This window comes from Tribolium castaneum, chromosome 3, assembly GCF_031307605.1.
Source record: "Tribolium castaneum strain GA2 chromosome 3, icTriCast1.1, whole genome shotgun sequence".
NCBI lineage: Eukaryota > Metazoa > Arthropoda > Insecta > Coleoptera > Tenebrionidae > Tribolium > Tribolium castaneum.
The window spans coordinates 10,460,109-10,486,015 of record NC_087396.1 but is presented as its reverse complement, the minus strand read 5'-3'; the positions used below and the strand labels follow the sequence as shown (position 1 = coordinate 10,486,015).

The 25,907-nt window shown below is 34.1% G+C and overlaps 1 protein-coding gene across 5 annotated transcripts; it reads right to left on the bottom strand.

Moving 5' to 3' along the window:
• Nucleotides 1–3,183: 3,183 nt before the first annotated feature.
• On the bottom strand, nucleotides 3,184–25,347 carry LOC659863 (hemicentin-1). 5 transcript variants are annotated; one of them, XM_015982170.2, is made up of 6 exons: nucleotides 25,141–25,347; nucleotides 12,623–13,092; nucleotides 9,424–9,617; nucleotides 7,880–8,096; nucleotides 5,155–5,472; nucleotides 3,184–3,492 (listed from the first exon to the last, which is right to left on the bottom strand). In XM_015982170.2, exons 2-6 carry the CDS (start codon nucleotides 12,717–12,719, stop codon nucleotides 3,380–3,382), a joined length of 939 nt encoding a protein of 312 aa, XP_015837656.1. In that variant the 5' UTR covers nucleotides 12,720–13,092; nucleotides 25,141–25,347; the 3' UTR covers nucleotides 3,184–3,379. The 5 variants fall into 5 exon arrangements, with proteins under 5 accessions (XP_015837656.1, XP_971223.2, XP_015837657.1 ...); XM_966130.4 differs by having other exon boundaries at nucleotides 5,155–5,442; nucleotides 25,141–25,346; XM_015982171.2 differs by lacking the exon at nucleotides 25,141–25,347 and adding an exon at nucleotides 24,838–25,067.
• Nucleotides 25,348–25,907: the final 560 nt, after the last annotated feature.

The window sequence follows — 25,907 nt, the reverse complement described above, 5'->3', positions numbered from 1 at the left end:
GCGGAATATCTAATTCGTTCGTGCATGGCACCATAAATCTTGAAAAGTCTGAAAAGTGCGTGGAATGCAATAAAGTTGGTTAATGATAGCAAAATCTAACGCTAATACCTTTCACGCTAGTTGAAAATTAAAAACTACGGAAATGTTGTGATTTCCTGACCGGAGCCGTCAGCTGTGCCAGACGCTCAGTTCCGTTTCCTTCAAGATACACAACATTTGTTATTAAAATTTTTAATTAATTTTTTACATTTATCCATAATTAATGGGTAAAGTGCTTACGAGCTGCAGCAAACAATGCTTTTATTTTGTGAGAAAAACTGCAAAGACTGGAGTCCCAGGAGACGCCAGAGCTTAGTTTCGAAATGAAGCAACAAATATGGATTTTATTTATTAAAAAGCAATGACAATACGGTGTTTTTTCGGCGTTTTGTGCCTCAGAAAGCTTTGTTTATTGCTCTTCTTCTGCGAGAAAAAATATAATAAAGCACGGGCCAGTAGTCTAATTATTGTCACATACTTGGTTACAAAGGATTTCAAGTTGCACTTTGCACACAAGGGTTGAAAACACTCGTGTAATCTTGAGTTCGACTCGACGCCAACCAAATTGGGGCCACGTTCGTATCACAATTAAATTTAATGGGGAAGGTGTCATTTTGAAGTAATTAAAGTGTTTTCTTAATTTGTGAACGGAATTTTATTGTTTACATTAAATTACCTGTCTCATTATCGCCCCAAAATTGTGACTCGTTCAGAATAAAATTATTTAATTTGCTACAGAAATAATTTCAAAATTAATTTAATTTAAACGTACTTCACTACTTGCAAGCCATAAACGGTAACACTTTATTGACCTGAATAGGAGTAATGGTAATATTCTGCGCTTGTAATTTGCTCAACAATTACGACTGCTCTTAAATCATTATAAGTTATAATGCAATAGTCGTGAAGATCTCACTGGAATGGTGTTAACTGAAATTAACGCGTTTGTGAAGATTTTTCCGTCAGAATTAATTTTTATTTTTTTGCGTGTATAAATGCATTAACTGGTATGTTAACAGTTCATAAATCCCCATGCCGGCAAAATCCGGGCGTTAATTAGGCGTCTAAATCCAAAATACAGAAAATATGGGGATGAATCACTCATCCAATAAACCGTAGCTAATTTTTGGACCATCTGTTTGTTTCCCTTGGTGGTGTATGAAGTGGCGGTTTCCTCGCGCCCCAACCGAAATTCGATCGTGATGTTCACCACAGACACACACATTAGAGCTTTATTGTGGGCCTAATGGCTCAACAAATAGGGTGTCATAAAGCACGGCACTCCATGTAACGCCTGGCAGAACTATGAATTATTGACATGTTGACAGCAGTGGCCCTACTTCATTTGCATCAATTACCGACGGATTATTTCATTTAGGAAATGTATACCACTTAAAAAAATTACCTTTCGGAGGATTTGTTTAAACTTCACGAGCTAAATATAGAGCGATATTAACGAAAATTGCCTCCAAATCGATACTATCGCCTGCTTCGCGGACATTTATATTAAACATTATACCTTCATCTTGTATGCAGATTAAAGCCTTTAATGAGTTTCGATAGAAACTCGATTTCATTTTGCAACAATTCCTTGACACATACACACAATTATTAAAATTATTACGTAAAAAAATTATCACCTCAGATGATCAGGCAATAAGTGCGTGCTAACTCAATACAAACATTATGAATTTACCGTGTATAACAAGAATAAATTAGAGCAGATATGTGCATTAAACAAAGGCCTAAATGATTTCTTGACAGGTTAACGAAGTGTGCATAAAAAACGCTGAGAGGGAAAGAACAAGAAAGGATAAGAACAACAAAATACGGGGAAGACTTAGTCGTAGAAATTGCCTTTTTTATTCCCTTCATTAGGAACCCGACAAAATCTAGAAGGGTGCTACAAACAGTTAAAGGACCCTTGCAAAGTCAACAAAGAATTATACTCGTTCTAACTTTTCCTGAAAAAAAGTTAATATTGACTTACATCCAAATTTTACGAGAAAATTGAATATAAGCCAAGAATTATCCCCGAGACGAGTCTTCTCAAAGAATTGTAAAAAATACCTTAAAGAGTTGGCTACATAAATGTTTAAGCAGTTTTAAATTATTTTCAAACATGGGCATTGCTTTGCAGCACACCCATGTCATTTTCTGGTAAAACTTCAAGCTCATATCCATTTATATTTAAATATTTCAGCTTTATAAGCGTATACTTACCAGTTTCTACATTATTTCTGGAGCCAGATATAACAGAAATGTCCGCAGTAGAGCAGTTTGTTTCCCGGCCACATGTCGCCAACATTCATTGCTTATTTAAGAGAAATAAGAAACTGTCTCGGTGGCTCCGAATTATTAACGCCACTATTTTTGGTGTCAAAATTACGTATCGATCGCTATCACCAGCGTGCGTTTGCGGGAATAATTCACAGAATAGAAAATAATGATGTGGTTGACTGGTCATTGCGAAATGATCGGGCATCAAATTTGCATGATTCAGAAAAGAGATATTTCAAACAATATTAAAGTCTATCGGGTATCAGCTGGGCCCTCAAGTGCTTTGGAACTATAAAGCTTAATAAAAGCTCACATTGGCAGAGAAGATGTCCATATAAGACTTTATATCCGCTTCACCCCCGGCTGTTTAAATTTTAAACAGCACTGTTGACATATTGCCTTTCATAAATTATCAAAAAAACCAGAGTCTCACCCCGGTGCAAATCCGGATTTGGTCAAATAAAACGCAGTGGTAGTGACAGTGCGGTATTGTATTTTAAAAACTGGAATTAAAAATTTACGACAATTTCCAAACTTTTCCAATTTTTCGATAAAGCCATGGAACACTGATAACAATCAGTATTGTGGCCAAATCCAGGATTAAGCCAAACAAATATGTCTAAATGGTGTCTCACTGCGTATATTGATTATTAATAAAAGTGATATTATCGCACATGAGGCAATAACTTTTTCACTTCTGCTTCCACGAATGTCACTTGTAACAGATATAGAAGCGGACAGAAAAACAGTAATTACTTGAGATCCTTTCAAATTCTCGTCATTCCACCTCATATTTTTGTGGAAACGTAATTAAGTAAAATTAGACGTGGGCGGGAGGTTTCACTTAGGGAATTAAAAAAGAAATGAAAGATTTAATTATATTTATTTTTCTTGTTTTTATTGTAACACACAGTACAATGAGGCAAATATGACTACGTAGTTTTAGTCAATACTCATCATTAATTCGAACTGGAACCCTAAAATAGTTACAGTTATAAATAGCTGGTAGTTTATGAGACTGTACAGGTATTTACAATTTATACAAATATTTCGAAGACAATCAACTGTTTAATGAAAATGTTATATTTACAGCAACAATTAGCATTATGGTCATAAAGAGCGCGGTTGAAATTCCACTGCTGCTTGCATGCAACATCGCCGCTGGATTTTCTTCTGAAATATAAAAAGACAATGAGCGGAATTGCAAATAACTATAAACAAATTCGCTACACGCATTTAAAATTAAAGAAATGCGCTTGCATTTTCGACCAAATTTTATCGTTTGCCCCACTTGAACACTCTCAGCAAACACTGAAACCCCTTTTAATTTTAATTGGAGGACTTTTTAAAAAATAATTTGAACTTTTTTACTTATTATTTATTGTTTATTACCAATTGTCAGAAAAAAGATTAAAAGCAAGTGGCTTATTTCAAACTTATTTACCTTCAAAGTCCCATATCAGATTTCAAATCGAAGGTTGATTTTACCTTGAATAAGATAAAAATTGAGGAGTTATTGTACCTTGAGGAAAAAAATCTTAAACATACCACTCATCCATCAAGATTTTAGCATGATGATCTGAATTTTTATAGTAAATACGTCAAAAACTTACTTAGTTACTCAGACAATTTTACTTAAAAAATTAGAAAAGTGAGGATTTTTGGCTTTGTAAATTGACGTAAAAAACTCTAAAATTTTTTAATGACTTTAAAATTCACATCCCAGATGTTTAATTTTAGGCTTAAACTTTAAGCAATAATATCTCAAAAAATTCTACACGTTGATGAAATCAGTATTAGATTGAAAAATGTTTTGATTATTTTAAAGAATAATTTTTGAAAATATGGTTTTTATTGTTTTATGCAGAATTTGTTTCCATCGGTTTAGTTTTTCGTAATCACGTTTTTACATATTATTTTCATTATTGAGGATAAAATAGGGAGTTAATTGAAGAAGTCCGGACTTGTAATTTTTTTATTTTAATTCGACGTTTCGAGTTTATCTCAACTCTTCTTCATGACTCAAAACATTTCTCCTAAGTTAAAATTAGTAGACATTAAGTTAGAATCCGATGATTCTTTCAGGAAAAACCGCCATTTAAAAAATTATGGCCCATATTATTATTATTTATTATTATTATTATTATTATTATTATTATTATTATTATTACTATTATTATTATTATTATTATTATTTTTATTATTATTATTAAAATTTAGATCCTGCAATAACTTTTTATCTAAAATAGAACGTGCTAATAAAGTTTCTCGTAAACATTAAACTTTGCAACTTTCTCAAACCCTCCAATAACAATTAAAACGAGTTTCAAATTCACATTCCACACCCCAAAAAGTACAAACTGCACCCTTTTCTGTTGCAATTAAATGTGTAAAATAAGTAAAACAATCAGTTAATGTTATCTCATTACGTGCATAGAAAATATTACAATTTGCAGGTTTCATGGTCGGAGATTTGTGATTACGTTCAAAATGAAATCGTAAAACCTTTTGCTGTTATTTCCGTTTGAATGAACATATAAAAATATGTAATTCGCCACGGTCACTAAAATCCTCAAACCTAATTACTTGACATTTAAACGGGCGTAGGTACCGCTAATTTTTCCGTCATCCAAATCAATTTATTGCAAATTTTGAACAACGCGTCACATGAGACACCTACGCCTCCACTAGATTAGCGATACTAGTAATACCCGAATTTCCTAATTACTTCATCACAGAGTTTCATTTATCGCTAAAACTTTAACCAGTTACAAAGCTCCAACGCTGCGGTGCTTTTAATGTATAAATCAGCGCCCCCAAAGCTCGCTTAGTTACCTTCAGTGGCATTGAGGACGTGCACGTTGATGTATGCAGGGATGGCGTTCGCAGGATCGCAGGTATAGTTCCCGCTGTGCGTCGTGTCGGCGTCCTGCAGCTGCAGGACGCTGCTCGTCCTGTCGATCGTGACCGAGACGCCGACGTCGTGATTGATCATCCGCTGGTCGTGATACCAGAACACGTAGACGGGCGGCTCCGTCGAGCGGAGGATCGTGCAGACGAGGCGGAGCGAGGAGCCCGCCCGGACGTGCAGATCCGGAGCGCCGATGATTTCCGCTGAGGCCTCTGCAAGCCGCGATATTTCAGCCGATATCGCTGAGGCGAGTAAATAAATATTGGATGAAAGCGGGGGCGGGAACGCACAAATATTTGATGGCGACAAACAACTAGAGGAAAATGACAAAGGAAATCAGGAATCATTCTACGGCAGGAATTTAAATTTGTTAATGGCGGAATTGACGTGCCTCTAAGCTCCAAGGGTTAGCCGTAACGAAGTTTTTACCAAAACCGTAATTACCAGGCGCGGTTGAGTCTCGTAAAATTTTAAATTCGGCGTTTCCCTCTTTACTCGCGCTTTTTAATGAAATAAACAACGCCAGAGTGAGCACACGGGTCATCACACTCCGACTTGATTCAATAAAAATCGCATTTACATCAAAAACAGTGGACGCGAGACCGATTTTTTCAATTATTTTATTTAATTAAACATAATACAATTGCGTTAGCCATTAATACGCAAATAAAAATATCGGCCAATGCAAAACAGGGACGCGATTCAATATTATTTGTTGTTTATTTGATCGTTCTAAATTTAATTATTCAGCTAAAGCGAATCTTGTGTCCCACATAAATGCAATTAACTTTATAGCCAAATCTAACGTAATGGTTTTTTAATGCAGTGGACATTGTAAATAGCAATTTTTATCAAAGCTGAAATAAATTTATTAATTTATTTATTACGGCCTTGGAGTCGAACATGACCTGGTATTAAAACAGTGTATAGAAATGAGGTAACTACGAAAGAATTGTTATTTTTAATATCTAACTCCGACGTGTTGGTACAGGTTTAAGGGTCATTGGAATAATTTCTCAGTGAAAAACGTCACTGTTATCATTTTATATAGCTTTGGTTTTAATCCAAATTTAAATTCGAAGATCTTCGGTTTGATCACTTCTATTGAGAAAGTTTGGTTTGAAATTTGTGGAGGTTTTTCATTAAATTTATGTCCATGGCGTAAATTATCAAAATAATAAATTGGTTGTCATAATTAGCACAGACTAATTGTAATGGAAATTGAATGATTTTATGTTATCTTCTATCACACATATCATCTCCCTTATAGGTTTCAACCCCAAGACCGTAAACACCCTGTATATTTTAAAATAAGTGTTCGATTTATATATACGTAGTTTTTAAAGTTGGAATAAAAGAAGTGTCAAAGTATCGTATATTTTTTAATTCTTTCTTAAGTTTGTATAAAAAAATACTAATTATTATTATGGAAGTTAATGACAGTTCTGAATCTGCAAAGTTTCGTTGAACCTTTTTCCGGAATATTTCCTGTTGGAACGTTCCTATATCTCAGTCCTTATCCCCTATATAATTCAAGATATATATCAAAGTATTCGGCTCAGATCACAGCTGGTAAGTTACGATTTTATATTGACTATTTACATAAAATAACATGAAAGCTTTCGCAAAAAATAACAGTCCACTTTTGGAGAAAAATAAAAGCAGTGAATAACATTCCCGCGGATAAAGAAATATGTATAGCTCAACAATGCTTTAGAAAACATATCAGTTTCTTATTACGGAAAATCCAAATATATTAAAATCTCAAAGAAGTTTGAACGAAATTTTAGTTTGGAAAGTGCAACATTAAAACAAATTTGTTTTTACAGTAGAATTAATTGTAGTTTATTTGTATCTCTAAATGCAACTAAAATACTAATTACACTTAACACTTGATACTGCCTTTAACTGATTTCTTATTTTTTAAATAATAAAATATCGCAAAACTGTCAGGACAATGCAATCGTGGATTCGTGATTTATTTTCATGCTTTCTAAGTCTAGGGTAGACACCCTTTGTAGTCAAATTGAAACTTTACTTATTTATCTTTGTTCTTCCTTACTTCTTTAGCGTTTTACCACCACGTTTATAGTCGACGGTACAGTTAAATCTAACCCACTCGAGTCGAGTCTCTAACTCCCTAGTTTTATAGTGCGTTTAAAGCATTACTTCCCCGTCTTTTCAACTGCAGCGAACTTGAGGAACTGTTGCGCCAAACTTTGGCTAAATAAACAATAATTCGAATAAGAGACAAAGAAATGTCTCCCAAGCTCCAGAAACTGTCAGCTTTTTGAAGCGCAGCTCCGAAGTCCTTAATCACATATTTATAACCACTTTAAAGCCGCTGTAAAAAGCGCGGATTGGCTTTACGAGTACCTTGATCGGATCGCTGAAAAGCGTTTTCTGTCTCGTATGATGAATCATGCGCTTAATTAAGCAAAAATCCCTGTGCCATGTGAATACGTTCCGGGTCGTAAATTAAATCGTCTATCGAGAAAAACGGCAAACAATTCATCACCGCCGCAAAGATAGCAAATCATGAATAAAAAATGAGCATAAACCGGAAATTCCCCTTTACAAAAAATGAAGAGACTGACTGGTGGAAAGATGAACGCGGAGTTTCTTAACGTCGAGGATTGGATTGCTCACCTGTGACTCGTAACTCGATAAATATGCTAGTCGCAGGATGTGTTGAGACTTGACATTCGTAAAGTCCGGCGTCGGAGGGACGCACATGTTTTATGACCAAGTCCCAGTTTTGGAGGTGGCGGGCGTGCTCTACCATGAACCGGTCATCGGCAATGTATGGACCCAAGCCCACCGTCAGGATCGTGGGAGGGGTGATGTCCTTGCGGATCCAGGACACCTAACAATTACTGAAGCTGTCATTACACGAAGGATTTTTATTTCTAAATATTTTTTATTAGCACATAATAATTTAAGAGGCACAAAACATCACGCATTTTATTCGGCTTAAAAGCTCCAATACTAATATTAAAACATTTTTAAAAATGTTTGTTCCATAATAGAAAGTGAGCTGACGAGCCAAAAAACAAAAGTTCAGTCTCTATGAGGTTTCAATCAGCAGAGCTAGAAAGTATCTAATCAATCTGCTTTCACGCTATCTAATTTCTTTGAAACTTGCCACTGAATAGCAGCGCTCTTGTACTATTCAAACATGGATTAGATTAGTAGCTTCGAACGTCAATTACGTGCAGTGTACTCTTTTCGTTTTAAGTAAAATAAATCAAATTGAATTGAAAAATTACGTTTAAAAATGCTTCCTAGAGAACTCAAGAAATATCTTCCGCGAAGTCGTAAACAGAAGTTTCAATGGCCTTTCAGCAACGTTTACACTTTGACCACAAATAGCTTAAAAAATTGATGACAAGTTTTAAATTTTTAAGGCTATTTGTTCGTAGCTTTGAAGTTTCCATTTGGTATTCTATTACGACCGCCTTTGCTTTTTCTTAGATCAGTGAACCAAAGAAAAGAATGTTTTTAACATGTAGACGGAGAACCATTTGATTCAGTAAGTTGGTGCCTTTTCAAACGTATGTTTGTGTTTTTATAAAATTTAAATACTCAGCACCAAAGAGGAGAAATAACATTCAATTAGAATATTTAGTGGATTATACACATTTGTGTCTATTTTCGAGTAATATCTATTTCAGTGTTTACTTATTCAGAAGCCATTCAAAATTAAAATGAGAATTACGAAAGTCGGCTTCCGTGGCAAAAACTTTAAAGAAAGTGTCAGAAATAGCGTTTGCATTTTTTATGAATCACGCATTTCATAGGAGCTTTCCGTTGAATGTTTTAAATGAGTCACGGTTCTGATTGAGTGTCAGGGTGGGCGAAGAAAACACACGGGGTTAACAATTTTTATCGATTACTTGTACATTGGAAAAGTATCAAAGCGGTTAAACTGCAAACTAAGCTCAAAAGTGGTGCCCCAGCGAGCCTTTAATAAAGTAAACGGCGCTGTTTAGTAGTGAATTCGGCGAGCGCTCGTTCTCTCTCGAAAATGTCAAGTATGCCTTTTAAAGTTAGGAAACACAAACATTCAATGACTCTGGAAAGATAACATCTAAGCTGTAAATGCGCTGCCTATTTACCGGTTCGGCGTGATATCGCCCGACGATCGAAGTTTTATTCGCAAAGTGAGCTAATACCAACTTTATTGCACTTACAACCCCGTTGTTGAACTTGCGGACGATGCACGGCAGCTTCGCCGTCCCCCCGATCTGCGCCGCCACCGATGTTGAATTGGCCGTTGCAAACACTGAGCCCCGGCTGGGAGAGGACCCGGAAGAGGGTTTCACCACATTGTCTCTGCTTCGATGAGCTTCGTACGCCCTCCTATCTCGGCTCAACTTGACCATATCTGCAATATTTCTCCGATTAAACTCACTCCAGACAATGTTATGGTCGAACGGAGAATTCTTCACGAGATAACGCAACAGTCTTGAAATAACGAAAAATCGACGAGTTATTACTGCACCAGATTTGCAACACGACCGTCTTCAATCTTGCTATAACTTCGAACCTTTATTGGCCACCTTCTGGTGGCCCCATCCGGCAAACAAAACCGTTCCATCTTCAGGTAAACACAATAAGGGACTTGATTAAAACCGCTCCTTTGTCGAAAAGGTCCAGCTTGTCGTTCCTCAAAAAATCATTACTCCGAAGCTTTTCATCTTGAGATATTCACGACATTTATCTTTTGTCAAATGATAATTTGTCTCCCTTGTTTAAAATCCCGCGATCTGCTTTTGTCCCCAGGTCAAGTTATAAGATTGCACGAAATGTAAGTGAGTTGAAGCTAAAACAATCAATTTTCTTTGGCGAGAACGCCTTTGTCCTATTTTGCTTTTTGTGCAGATTCCTGAGCTTACCTCGAAATAAACTAAACATTAAATCGACAAACTCGCACGAAATAGAAGTCTTTCACGCTCGTTACCCCCATAAGAAGATGCAAAGTGTGATGTGTGTTTATAGTGAAATAATCTCGGTAAAAATACCTCTCCAGTTAATGCGAAACTAATGTAATTTCGCCACGCCATGTAAGGTCAATGGTTTAGTGCCGAAAGTGGAAGTTCACCAAGTCCAGTCAAAATGCAAATACGCCACAAATCCTGAGATCAACAGGTTTCATTAGCGGTGGCACGCAATTTTATTTCACGTCTTGCACCTCAAATTTGGAAAATAGCCGCGTCAGATTTCAATGTATGGGAACCACCTCAGCTTAAGTAAACGTAAACATATTTATTTTATCTTATTAGTTTATTACGTGCACGTACACGTTGTTTACAATTTTCATTCAAGCGCAAACTTCCAAATATTTATAAGCGTAGCCACTCATGCACTTCTCATTAAATAACACTTCTCCTTCCTTGTGAAATAAAATGCAAAATAATTTTGGTATGGATGTATGGAAACGCCGCCGGATGTTTACTTTAAAGTGAATATCTTTTGAAAATGCTCTCATTACTTCTACCTGCTTCCTCGCGAATACTTTAAATAATTCAAGTCCCTTCAATTTTCGGATATTCCAGCAATGGGATTATTACACAAATTCGACCGCCTTGCCAGCGGCTATTTGTTTATGTATGAAAGAAGGAAGCGGAATGTGCGTTTTGTTTATTAAAGATTTGGAAACACGAGGAAATCCCTGATACACTCGACTACATCAAAGACGCGTTTTTTAATATTTATTGAAATTATCCACTTTCAGTCACGTGTTTTATATTCCTGTTTACTTAATTCAATCTAAATTATAATAACGACATGAATCAATTGTATTTGATCTTCAACATCAAAGCTGAAGCGTTTCTCGAAGTGGCTCTCTTCAATAAATGAAACAATTCTGTTTTTAAACATAGGACTTCATAAATACAAAAGGACAGAATATATTATATCCCCAAACATTTGTCTTCGTCTGGTAAATTGTCCTTATTATAAATACCTACCAATAAAAATAGCAAGTTGTAATTAAGCAGACATTCTAAGTAAAAATGGATACTTGAATCAATAAATCAATAAAACAATTTTGGTGGATGCGCCGGGCAAATATTTCAACTTATTATGAACTTATGTTAATTATGTGCAAATGAATAATAAAACAGTAGGTACAACTAAAAAAAGCTTTTACTGTAATTCTAGAACTCTTTTTGCAAAATCTTCACACAAAAAAATAAAAAATCAATAAGACTAACGTAAAAAAAAATGATCAAAAACCTTCCAAGTAAAGTAAAGTGTGATATTGCAAAATATGAAGAAGCAATTTTAGTGGATGCGCCGGGCAAATATTTCAACTTGTTATGAACTTATGTTAATTATGTGCAAATAAATACTACAACAATAAGTATAATTAAAAAATTCTTCTACTGTAATCCTAGAACTGTTTTTGCAAGAAGTTTCACTTAAAAATAACACCTAAGTATTATTCTATTGTGACACATTGTGTGATATCGCAAAACATTAAAAAAAAAGCAATTTTGGTGGATGCGCCGAGCAAATATTTTAACTTGTTATGATCTTATGTTAGCAATGTGCAAATGAATAATAAAACAGTAAGTATAATTAAAAAATGCTTCTACTGTAATCATAAAACAGTTTTTGCAAAAATCTTCACTTAAAAATAATTAAAAAATAAATAAGACTAACGTTAAAGCTGAAGCGTTTCTCGAAGTGAGCTCTCTTCAATAAATAAAACAATTCTGTTTTTAAACATAGAACTTCATAAATACAAAAGAACAGAATATATTATATCCCCAAATATTTGTCTTCGTCTGGTAAATTGTCCTTATTATAAATACCTACCAATGAAAGTAGCAAGTTGTAATTAAGCAGACATTGTAAGTAAAAATGAATACTTGAATCAATAAATCAAGTTCGGCCGAACTTTTTTGTCAAGCTTTAAAATTTCTTATAGTGCTTTAGACAAACATAGCGCCAATTGGCAGACTAGTGATTTTATAAGAATTTACAAATTTACCAGCACCAGCATTTACTTAATCGCTAGAAAAGTATACTTAATTTTTTTGAACACCGGACGGGTAAAGTTGTACATTTTTTATATAAAAGTTTAGTTCTAATCTCGATTCTAATGCAAAGCCCGCTCAGTGAAGACGCAATTATCTGTTAGTTTTTCACAGTGTAAATATTTAAAATGTTGTGGTCACGAGAATGAGAATTTGGGTAATAATGTGAACTCCCGGCGGGTCGCCACAATTCCACCAAACAATAAACTCTCGGTTTCGTGTGGATATAACAGTAATTTTAAACTTACATAAATTTACATTCGGTAGAGCAAACACATATTATTGTTTAATTAAACTTCTTCGGTTTGTTTGGATTTGTCGGGTTCGATAAAATCGGGCTACCAACCTTGGCAGATAAGGGAAGAAGGAGTGAGTATCATTTCTGCCGAGACGACGAAGAAGAGGCACATGTAAATGTTCAAAGGATGCACAATCACTGCCATTATTGAGTCGGGTAGTGGAGCGAGAGGGTTGCGAACGCAGACGTTAAGACGTTCGAGTGATAATCTCGATCAGTCTTAATTGTAGGTGCATAATTAATAGAATGGTCTCCACGTACAATCCGCACAATCACAAAAGAGGTCGCACATATACAACCCCGCTACTATTATTATTACATCACGACGGAACGGCTTTGTTTACGGCAATTCTCGTGTTTCAGGCGCTCCGTTCGCATTGTTTCATAATTTGCTGAAAAGGGGCGCCGTCAGGAAGAGATTGCGAGATGTTATTCTACTTTAATGAGATGGTACTAGTTGGTATCATAGTCACTGCGAAAGTCTCTTGTTAGGTGACGCCAGACACGACCATATGCATCTGAAACAAACGAAATGTTTTAATATTACTCCCATTCCAGCGAAATAATTACGGAAGTTGTGAAGCAACTACCAAAAAATCAACTTTATTAATCACAGACGCGTTGCTCGTCAGCTTAGTTAAGAATTTACAAACAACTAATAAATAAACTTCCATTAAAGCGTAATTTGACAGCTAAAGCATGAGATTTCGCTATAGACTGACAAATGCTGTAGATTAGACCAAAGAGCTTTCAAGTTTTAATTTGATTTCTAATGCTCACTAAAAGAGGTTTAATAAAGAATGGTTACTATTATCAGGAAGAAATCATTAGACAGAGTATGCACTATCTTTAATTATGTTACAAATTAATAATATTTACTTGCAAAACTTCAAAGAATGTTGAAATATTTGTTATTTAATTGCACACAGTTCATCAAATATGTAATCGTGACTACAGGACGAAAAGAAAAAATTATTTTAGCATAAAAATGCAATGTTTAACTAAAATATACCCTTATACAAAAAACAAACACCCAAATATTATTCTATTGTGACACATTGTGTGATATCGCAAAATATGAGAAAGCAATTTTGGTGGATGCGCCGGGCAAATATTTCAACTTATTATGAACTTATGTTAATTATGTGCAAATGAATAAAAAAACAGTAAGTATAATTAAAAAATGCTTCTACTGTAATTCTAGAACTGTTTTTGTAAAAATCTTTAGATAAAAAGATAAAAAATTAATAAGACTAACGTAAAAAAAATGTTCAAAAACCTTCCAAGTAAAGTAAAGTGTGATATCGCAAAATATTAGAAAACAATTTTGGTGGATGCGCCAGGCAAATATTTCAACTTGTTATGAACTTATGTTAATTATGTGCAAATGAATAAAAAAACAGTAAGTATGATTAAAAAATGCTTCTACTGTAATCCTAGAACTGTTTTTGCAAAAATTTTTACTTAAAAATAACACCTAAGTATTATTGTATTGTGACACATTGTGTGATATCGCAAAATATGAAGAAGCAGTTTTGGTGGATGCGCCGGGCAAATATTTTAACTTGTTATGATCTTATGTTAACAGTGTGCAAATGAATAATAAAACAGTAAGTATAATTAAAAAATGCTTTTACTGTAATCCTAGAACTGTTTTTGCAAAAATTTTCACTTAAAAATAATTAAAAAATAAATAAGACTAACGTAAAAAATTGTTCAAAATCATTCCAAGTAAAGTTTCTTGCGCCGGCTTACAGCTAAACCCTTTGTACTAGCTAGTGTATCCTATTTTTATTTAGACGCATATGTGCTAAGAAGATTAGGATAAGTCAACATTTATTTGCCCTGGGTATGGGCTTAAATTTCCTCTGTAAACATTGCTTACAGATCCTCTTGTAAGGGTCAAACAACATGAGTTTCTCTGTGACGTGTAATTAAACCCAGTGTAATAGAAGTCAAAATGAAACTGCGGCGACAATTAGCATGTTTAAAGTCTAGCTACCAACAAATCTGTATTTTTTTGTTTTATTGAGTTATCTTACTACAACAGAAAGTTTTGCTTAATTTTTGATTTTTTAAATTATGTACAAGCATGCTTCGCTGCGTTGTACTCATTCGTATTATTACAAATTAATTTAATTACCATTTAACATAACGCCTTGTATTATGTTCGTAATTTACATCATTAAAGCAATTATCTAATTAACCAAATTACCTACAACCACAATGATACTGGATACGCCGACTTGCAGTAAAAGCGGTGCAACTTGACACCTACGTACGGCTTCTTTGACACTTGAAGTACAATTTAAGGTGTATTTTACGGTATTACACGTGTTAAACTTTGCGCTTTTGCCTCAATATGCTAAACTTTAACGACTTTTAATTAATACTTTCCTCAAGGTTTGGCATAATTTTCGCAACTTTCTTGGCAGGCTTCAAAATCTGTGCGTACGTAAAAAAATGTTTGAAATTTTCCAATATCTACATTGTTCCACATCATATTCCACGCTTTGATGTGATCTTGATAAATAGCTTTTTTGGTAATTTCCTACGTCATCCATCACGGCGTTCTTTAATGAAAAAATAAAAATATTCGCAAGCTAATTCACATTTGTGTTTTATCAGTTTCCAGCTTCATCACGGAAAGCATAGTTCAATGAATTATTAAAATTATCCAAAAGCGAATTTCTGTTTACAAAACTTTTTCAACTTTGATGTCGCCGTCAGTGATTATTATGCAAATTCTATGTGAAATTATCCCAAATGTATGTGCATACGTAATTTTCACATCCGAAAAATATTCGACTTCGAAATTTAATCTCTTATAATCCTCCGATCTGACAGCCAATAGTATTTCGCATCGATCGAGTTATTTATTAGTCGGCGTTGTATTGTAAAACCGTGTTTTTAATTAACTTTAAAGTTGAAATATTAATTAGTCAGACAGACATAATTAATTCTTTATCCGATTAAAGATGGAGCGCTGGATTTTTAGGACACGTTTCCAATAATCTGAGTCACAACTTTAAAATTGTAGGAGATTAATCTTGCTTTCCTTGCCAGTTCCGATAATCAATTTGAACCAATTTATGTGAAGAGGCAAAAATATTTTCAAATAGCCTCAGCAGTAATGTATGCGTTTGACATGCCATTGTTCTTTCGAGAGTTTGATTTTCAATTACGTGTGACTGTTTGTTGTCAATTCTTCTACTCTTTCAGTACATTTACGTCACGTGGCACATACCAAGCCGATATTTATTCCTTTTTCGTGCCACACCGATTTATATTTCCGAATATCTCTCTTAACGTTGGTATAAAAACTAAATCCTAACGTAATTCACTAGTTTGTCCTAGTTAAACATTTTTCCCCCCAGTAAATTTCTTTCACAATTAATTACATTTCAAACGGAAGGTCGCAAAGCTTCAAAATTAGTTGAGCGTAAAATTCCAGAATTTACGACACTACTTAAATATTAAAGCTAAAATTACTGGAACATACGAGCGTAAATATAATCTAAGTGGAGATGAACAGCTGAGATACTATTTACTAGGAATTTAAATCAACGTGGAAATGACAAGTCCCACATAACTCCTGAAATAGCCCACACAAATTCAGTTATTTTTACGAAACCTAACAAACATTATGAAAACCACAAATCAGACCAAACTCCACAAAAAATTGTTTACTTAATTAAATGCCAGACATTTACTATTAAATTATTCATTTGCTTGTTTCGTTCAAGTGTCGTATAATAACTAATAATTGTCCCTTCGCTTACAAATTGAGTCAGAGGTTAAGTTATCGTGTACTAATTCAAAAATTGCATGTCGCTGGATGTATAGTGCGAACACCTTCAAGAAAATGAACCCAATATAACAAAGCAGCGCACAAAACGCACGTAGTTTTATTATCAGATTCACGAAAAAGCTAATGTAGTGTTTCACTTTCAGTGCTAACAAAATAAGATTAAATTATACGGCGGAAGCGCGTTTCAGAATAATCGATAGGTGGAAGATATATGGAGATTTCCACACTTGGAAACATGGAAAGCAGCACAACTTCATTAGTGTAGTGACAACAGCTGATAAATAACAAGAATTATTGTTGTGCCCGCATTCATACTTCGTTCATAAGCAATTAGAGTAAGTACGGATAATAAATCGTCTCTCCGATTTAACTACCTGTGAAAGCCATATTAAAGCCTTGGCATTGTGTTAGCTCAGGCCAAATTTAACCTAATGTTTATGCTTTTGTCGAAAGCCATAACTGCAAAAACAAGATAATAAGAATCAATAACTCTAAAGAGTATGTTTCTAAATTGGAACATAGAAACAAAAACTACAATAAATAAAAAAATTCTTATTTTTCTACTCAGAGAAATTAGAAGCGTATAAAAACTATCTTTTAAAATTACAAATAATTATTTAATTAAAATTATAAATAAATCATTGATGTTTGTTTTATTTATTTTTTAATGTAGGCATCATTACAGTATTCATGTGAATACACCTTTACACAAACATACATGTTTAAGCACAATCCATTATAATAATAAATTGTTTAATTATAGATGCTTCGTACCAACATATCGCAATTTATTAGATTTTGCAACATGATGTTCAATATGTAAATATGTTGCAAAATATCGTATTTATACTAGGCCTTGGTAAACAAAGACCATATATCTGTTGAAACGGCACACATTAACTGATTCTGATTCACAAAACAAATTATTCTGGTAGCGTATAAAAGATGAAATGAGAGTGATAATTTAAACTATTTTTCGCATAACTACAAAAGCAAATATGGGCAGTTTGTATTAAATTAATTAGTTTAGCAGAGAGAAATGAAACGCGAATCTGAGATGAAAAGTGTTTATTCTGTCAGAAATATAAATTTTCATTTGCTACACACGCTCTATTCTCACAAAGAAAGTTTTAATGTAAATAAAAGACCATAATTAGTACCACTCTAGCGTAAGTGGTTTGCCGTGTAATTAAAAAACTCATTAAATATTTTTATGTTTTATAGAGAACTGGTTCTAACTAATATAAATTAGATTCACGTGTTATTAGATTTTGTTTCACAGCGAGCAAAAAGCAGCGTTCATTAAAACGCAATCGGTTTTTTGGTATTTGTTCCGTTGCATAATTTATTGCATTAAATTCCTGAATTATTCAGGGATAACTTATTTTCATAAATTTGTAATTACACACAGACGCCGTAGAGTTTTGATGTATTTGCAGCGCAGCACAGAGCGAGGACGCCAATTTATAACAATAGGAGTGCCTAAACTGACAGTTTTAAAATACGTCTACATTTTAAACTTGGTAATAACTTTATGTCGCGACGATAATAACTTGACACAATTCAAATCAACTTCCATGACACGAACTAAATTTTCTGCTCGAAACGAAAAAGTATTATCATTATGTATCCCGGCGCATCCGCCATAATTTTGCCGCGTTTGAGTTGTATACAGACGGATACTTTTTCTTCGGTTTCGTGCCATTGTGTCAACGATTTAACGCTTTCCTAGGTTTATGACAACTACGCGCGAGACATATAAATAATGCGACAAAACATTTAATTCAGGGATGGATTTTCTAATTTCGATAATTACCCATCAAACGTTATTGGGGAAATTGTGCACGTTGCGTGCAAAATTCGAAACTTTTTAATTGGTATGCGAGCTATCAGTTTTAATTAGAATAATGGATCGGTCTTATTATAGTCGAGTGGTTTGAATACTCTGCAATTTGACATGATTTAATTCCAGTTGATTTTAGAGCTTTCGCATACTAACGTGGCCCCAATGGTTGCGTTAATTACCCACCACACCACAAAATAACAGGAAATTCGGGCCAAAAAAACAGCTCCTGCGATACCACAATTCAATTCCAATCAATATGTTTTACGACGTTCACTTTCCGTAAATGATAAAACACAACTAAATCGACTTTTCTAAACCCGAGATCGCTTCTGGGAATTAACAACTTTATGACCAGGCCTCCCAGCGGTGCAAAAGTGTTTATCTTTTCATCCGTGCTGAAAAATTTGATTTCATGTAAGCCTATTAATCCGAAACTTTTGCAATTAATTCCGAGCGAAATGGTAATTTTTCAGATAAACAATCTCGGCCAGGTCGCGCCGCACTAAAGGCTCGGTATTTACCTAATGAAACTATTGTAAGATGTTGTGTTGAAAATGATTAATTGTGTCCGCCCACCGGGACGCTTTTAAATTTAAACATTATTCGCAGAATCAGCCCAAGCAGGGCGAAAACAACCGCAACCATTTATTACTGTCCGAATTGTCTTATCGATCCGATTTGCCCATAATTAAGACGAACGGCGGATTAATTATTGCTTTGTCCATTGAAAAGCAATTTGGGTCAAATGTCTTGACTGAAAAACTCCACGCATTAAAACTTAGAAATTATCGTCGTTATTAATTCAGTTTTACTTTTACTTGGAATTAAGTCGGACGCAGAAACTTTTAATTTTGTTGGTTGAGATTTTTTGCGGCACATATTTCGTCTTTATTTATGAATGAACAAGTTATGAAAGAAAGTCGAATATCATCACGCGAATTTCGAGTCCACATTCTTCTTGAGGGCACTTTTTATCACGTGAGTTGTCCGCATGAATCTTCACAAATTACCCGGCCAAGGCCTATTTATTAATGAATTGCAGATTAGAGTACGAATTTGAGATTAAATAAATTACCAACTGTCCGTTCTGCTTTCATCGCAACCTCCAATTAAAATCGTTACAGATCATTATGTGCCCTTTGAAGTGATTCACTTTTTCCGCTATTTATGTTTAAATAGTATTAACATTGCGCAAATTACCCCAACATTGTAAAGATTTGCGCAGAGTAATAATAAAATTTTAGAATAATAATTTATTAGACTTTCGACAAAGAACTCCCACGTAAGATAAATCAGGGTCAAACAAAAGTATTCTCAAATAAAATCGTGAATAGAACTGTGAACTTCAATACAAAGAATTTAAAGTAGGAAACAAAAAGTTCTAATTCAGGCTTGAAGTGAGCTTCAAAAATATCTAAAAAATATCTAAATATTTTTATTAATGTAACTATGTCTGAACACTGAACTAACCACCGTTCAGAAACACCCTTTCTCTTAGGTACTAGTTGAAGTAATTTTTAGAGTTCAATAGAGCCGTGAAGTTGAGTAATTACATCAAATAATGTTAAGTTAGTTGATGTAACGCAACTAATTATAAATCCAACCATCACTCAATTATTTACTCATTATCTAGCAGTTTCCCTTACGGATGATGAATGACTATAATTTAGCGAAAGTGAGGGTGGATTCAAACGAGCTCGACGTAAGGATTTTTTCATGTTATCAACTTGAGATAACGTGTCGACGCAGTTTCACGAAAAATGTGCAGAAAAGGTTCGACGGGGTGGAAACCTGTCTCTTACTAATAACCTAATTGATCGCAATTTCCTTGACAAATAATAATAATAATAAAGTCTAGACGTTTTCAAAGTTGAGAAGAATGAATAATTCAAAACTGGCATTGGGTTTAAAAGCGTTTAGTAATATTATATTTTTTATAATACGAGTCGAATATAAAATTCGTTTATTCGACGTTTCTTGTACTTGAGTTATTGGTTTTTCTTATTTGCACACAAAGCTATTATAGAATATTGGGCTCAGCAGTGATCAGACAAAATAGGATCCAGTTTTCCAACAAGGCCAAGTAAATGTATACTGCAGTCATGTTAAGGTTGTCAATTTGATTTATTGATCCACTCTGGTAATAATTTGCGATACGCCAGATGCTAACAACATTTATATTGAACTTTACAAGTGTAAACACAACACCAGCAAAATCAATCTTTTAGAAATATCCAAGTAGGCAAAAAAAACTTTTTAATTAAATTTTAGAAGAAATTGCCTTGAACGAAATGATTTAATATCTGTTTATTGTTTGATGTTGTTTTTGCACAGTTTGTTTAACAAGTAGCTTAATTCCAGCCGGGTTTCAGCAAAAACCTGACTATAATTTTGAGAAATTTTGGAGGCACTTTGCATTAAATTGCATAGTAAACTTTCGTATCTACCCGTAAGCACAATTGTTAAATCGTCTGTACATGCTATTGTGTGGCAACCTACACAACTAAAACGGTGCAGGAACACATTTTTGTATGTGAAATAAATCGCTAATACTCAGTAATCTCAAATGCGAGCACTATGCCGCTTTAATTACAATAATAATCATCTTTAGACGAAAATGTAAATCGTAAAGTTTTAAAACATTGTAAAACATTCAAACAAGTCATCCCACATTCCGTTTCAGCTTTTACGTGTTCTTGAATAAAACAAACCACGCCATGCACACACAGAAGACATATTCGTAACGAATACCGAATACCCCAGCAAGAAAAAACAAAGATATGACAAAGCTGATGCGAATTAATGCCTCAAAGCCTATAATAAATTGCTCGCCCTATTCAAATTAAATGTAAATAGCAACCAGAGCATATTCCACTTGTTCTGATTCAATATTCATCAATTAACATTTTGTTGATTTTCCAGCACAGCTGAAAATTCCGAAGTTGAGTCAAGGAACTCTAACGACCTGTCCGCTGTTGCAGAAATCTTCAAGTTTTTGGAAGGAGATAGATCGTTCAAAAAGTTGCAAATGAGCAAATACCGTTAAAACACATTTAAACACGTCCTATAAACCCAAAGTTCCATGATAAAAACTCGGGAGAATAATTTATTCGCTTGAAATCCATTCGAACTTTTCGAAGAGAATTCGTAATTATTCCATTCAATTGTGCTGAATTTAATAAATTTATTTCGGAAGAATGCGTCGCCCAGAAAAATTCCAAAGGGCTTGGCGGCATAGAGACAAATGAACTATCTCACTTTTACTCCATAAAAGTGCTCAAGTGCTATAAAGCCGAGGGTCCAAAAATTAAGCAATAAAAAAAAACTTCCATTACGAGGGATTGAACTTTGACAAAAATGGAACAAATCAATATTATTACAACACTCTTTTTTCATTCAAGAAAGGTTAAACACTGTAAACACGACCAAAACTATTCAACTTAATGTAACATTAATCAATTAAACTGTAATTAACCTAAGATATTCTAATAAAACTCTAGAACAAAAATTTCGAGTTTAATATCTGTTTCCTATCCTAGACTGCAGAAAACTACGCTCACCCATTACTACTTTTTTATTTTATCTGTTCACTACACTTTGAAATAAATGGTTAACATTCCTCAATCCGATCCTAAAGCTTTATGCCGTGAAAATACTTTAAAGTATTTTCGCTTTATTTAAACAACGCCACCAAAAGTGTTTATAGTACTTGTAATTTGAGATGAATAACCAAAAACTAATTAAAATAATGTGTCATTTTCAGTGTGGTATAGGTACTGTAAATACGTACAGCTGAGACAACATATGCGTGAAATTAGTTTTCTAAAGCAGGTGAAGTTTGTCATTATACCACTAAAAAATACTTCAAGAAGTTGTTATACTTTGGAAAAACCAACAAGAGTGAAGCACTCATCTAATGTTGGAGTAATAATACTCAAAGATATAACATAATTTTCAAGAAAATCTGGAAAAACTTACAAAATAATAACATGTGTGTTTTCTATAAAGTTTTTTATTTTATCGGTTGGAGTTATATCGAGTTTGCATTTTTCAGTAAAAAAATATTATCCTTAGAAACAAATATGATACTTTGGAAGACCAATACCCCGAACTTTTAACTTTGCCTGACTGAAAAAAACTACTACAGATCTTATATAGTTTTCAGTCGCTTAATTCCGATGTAAGTTACTACTTATAATTTTCATTGATTCTAAACAAGTAAACAGTTTTATAGTAAAAAATGTATGTAGAAGTATCTCGATTTTACTAGTATTAACTGTGTTCATTACAAAATCATTTGTTAATAATAATAATAATTATACAGTTAGCGCAAAACGCACTGTTGGGTTGTGATAAACCAATATAAAGCCCATCAACACTTCTAGCAGATAGCGGGTAATATGTGCAACAGTATAACGTTCAATACAAGCCTTCATTGCATGTAAATACAGCCGCAAGCGGCACTTCACCGATTTCACTTCTCTAGACAAGTTTATTTAATGCAATGATACGGACACACATTGTACATTAGTTCCGAATCTGACCCATTTATGGCTAATTACGACTTCTAGAATAAAATAATTGCTTTTGAAATCAATAACTGCACTACCGTTTTAACCACAACACGATTTACAATGCACTTTTCGCTTTATTTTTTGTAAGTAGTTGCAGAGACACAAATTAAACCTAGTGTTAACTACATTAACCGTGTGCAGCTCTCGTGTGTAGTCAAAGAAAGTCGCAGTAGTTAGATTGAAAGGAAAAGCTTGCTAGAGAGGTATTATTCGACAACAAAGGGCTTATAAGCGTGATATGATTATTCCACTGGGTGTAATCGTCAACAAAGAACGTCGCGTAGAAGAGCTGCACCGCTAAAAATGGAAAAGGAGACGCCGCTTCCGTCCTCATATTGTAGGACAATTAAATTAATTTCCGATTTACTCAACCCAAACCAATGCACGTGACGGCAAAAATGGCTAGTGTGGGCTGTGATGGATAAAAATGCGTTTGAAAACATGTGTTGTCAGTTATAGAGAGTTCTACATGTCAAAATTCACATGCAGATCTGCACAAGTTGAAACAAATCCGGGCGGCAGTCACAAAATGAAAATTTCAATATAAATTAAAATGATTTTTAACAATAACATATTTGGCGGATGCAACGCTATTTTTATTACAGAAAAAGTTAATAAGTGTCAAGCGGCGCTCCATGCACATAACTAATTATTTCCTTGGCAAAAACAAGTAAAACACAGTCAAAAATCATGAAAACATCTCCCGTCAACGCGTTATACTGGATGAAAAAATGTGTTTTTCCTGTACCTGCTCATGCCGTAAAATTTCCATATTTTTGTTTCCCCAATTCCCGCACACAACACACACGTTTAAAGCCTTCACGTGCTTGTAAAAATGAAACAATTCAATTTTTTTAATAACTTGTTTGAATGAAAAATAAAAGAGAATTAACTCGCGAATTAATCAAGCCGGTCCCAATTGCGAGTCAATTGCTGTGTTTGTTTTTAACGACCTTAAATTATGACATTTTAGTCCATACATACGAGCACAACTGCAACAAAATTGCCTTCGGAAATTTGTTTGCATTTGTGCTCCTGCATTATCATGCTGAGCAGAAACTTGTTCAGAACTAGGGTGCCATAGCGCTATCTTAACTCGCACACTTATTAAATTATTATCAAGAAAAATTAAAATCTAGATAAATAATATGCAGTAAAAATTTTATTTTGCTGAACGCTCAGTAAAATAAAAAAGTAAAAAATAGCATTCAAAATTATAAATTCCGTTGTCAGGGCAGAGAATATGTAATGTTTGGGATTATGGCAATTAAACATAAATATTGGTTTTTAATCTCTAAATAAACACACATCAGCCATTAATTAATTAATTTAATTATACAATTAAATTTTATTTATATTAACATAAACTCGAATTTAATTTTATAGCAGAAAAATACAACATTGTATTTACGCTTCAGAACCCTATTATAAAACAAACTCGATCTATTTTTATGAAAAACAATGAAAATTTTTAGCAAAACTGAATAGCCACGACCAATAAATTGAATTTTTGAGTTATTGTGAAAGCTTTTAACAATTTTTTAAAATTCTGTATTGGTAGCACTGGCAAGATTTTTGTCATTTATCTCTGGGACACCTATTATGGGTGAAAATTTATTTTTTCAATTTATTTCAGTTGCTCATGCATTTTAATTATAAGAGAAAACAAAAATAATCCGAAGAACGCCTCAATTTATTTAGTAACATATTTGTATTTTGCGTTGTTGTCTAATATTCTCAATGCACATCTAGCATTTCAATTAATTTTGCGCATTTAAATAAAATACGTACACGTAATACCTTAACTTCTTCTCAATATTATTAAAATAAAAACTCTTTGAATAATTCATTTGCTCCGAATTCAATAATGTGATAGAGAAATGTAAAATATTCTCGCATCATTATTCAGAATTCTTTCCGATGAATAGATTGTTAAATGTTTCAAAAGAAACGCTTCATTTAAATTTGAAGCATTTATCAAGCTATAAGCAATCGCGCCATGACCTCATCAATTAGGAAAAAAGGGCCGTACCTACGCCAGTCCCAAATTACGGCTCAAAGCAATTATTACATGAATAGAAGCCATTTCGGCGACTTTAATGAACATGTATTTCATAGATCGCTGTAGAAGACACTTGAAAATAACTCGATTACAGCAACAACTAAAACTTAGTCCTCCAATTTAGTAAATCGATGTCAGGAAATGTAGACGTCGGTCGGCATTAGATGATACATTTAATGCGTTAACACCTTGAGACGCCCGCGCTCTATTTGAATAATTAGGCGAATTTGTGCCGAATCCACTGGAGGCGAAATATCGAAGAAAAATACTTACGAATATCTTTATCGCGCATTTTTAGCTCGCATGAAAGTCAAGTTGGGCAATAAAATTTTGACACTGGGGTCGTGGCGGCAATAATCGAAGTCGGTGGCACGTATCCGACTTAATAAAAGTTTTTCTGTTGTTGCGTGAGGAAGTGGGCAAGTGACCGTCGCGACGGCACACGGCGTACTAAAGCGTCGACTGCAGGCAGCGCTTTCAGAAAGCTGCGGCAGAAATCGTAAACATCACCATCCCCATTTTTATTTGTACACACTAGTTGCGTATGTGAAACGAAAATAATTCATTAGGAGCTCGCGAAATTGCAAATTAACTGGATTTCGGCTCCTGCAAGCAAAACCCGGCCTAGACGAATGGTTGCAGAATCTTAAAAATAAACCCACACTTGAAACATGTGAATGCACGTCGCGATGAAAGCACCATTAATACCTCCTTCGTTGAACATGTGGAGCACGGTGATACACAAAACAAAGACAAATTGTGAAGGAGTTGCTCATTTGTGAATTTATGCCAAGCTCGCGTCTGTTTTATCATTTTGTGTGTTCTAATGATGATTCTAGAAATACGTTTTTGCCCTGCAAATTTATTACTTGTGAGTCTCCATGAGATCAAAACAAACAAACGCGAATGCTCATGAGAAACAGGCGTTTTTGTGGGCTTATTACGCGCCTTTATAAATAAATCGTTACTCTTCTATTTACAACGGAAGATGATTGGGGATAGAGTGCATGAGTTTTGCCGCTGCTAATTACAAAAAGAAA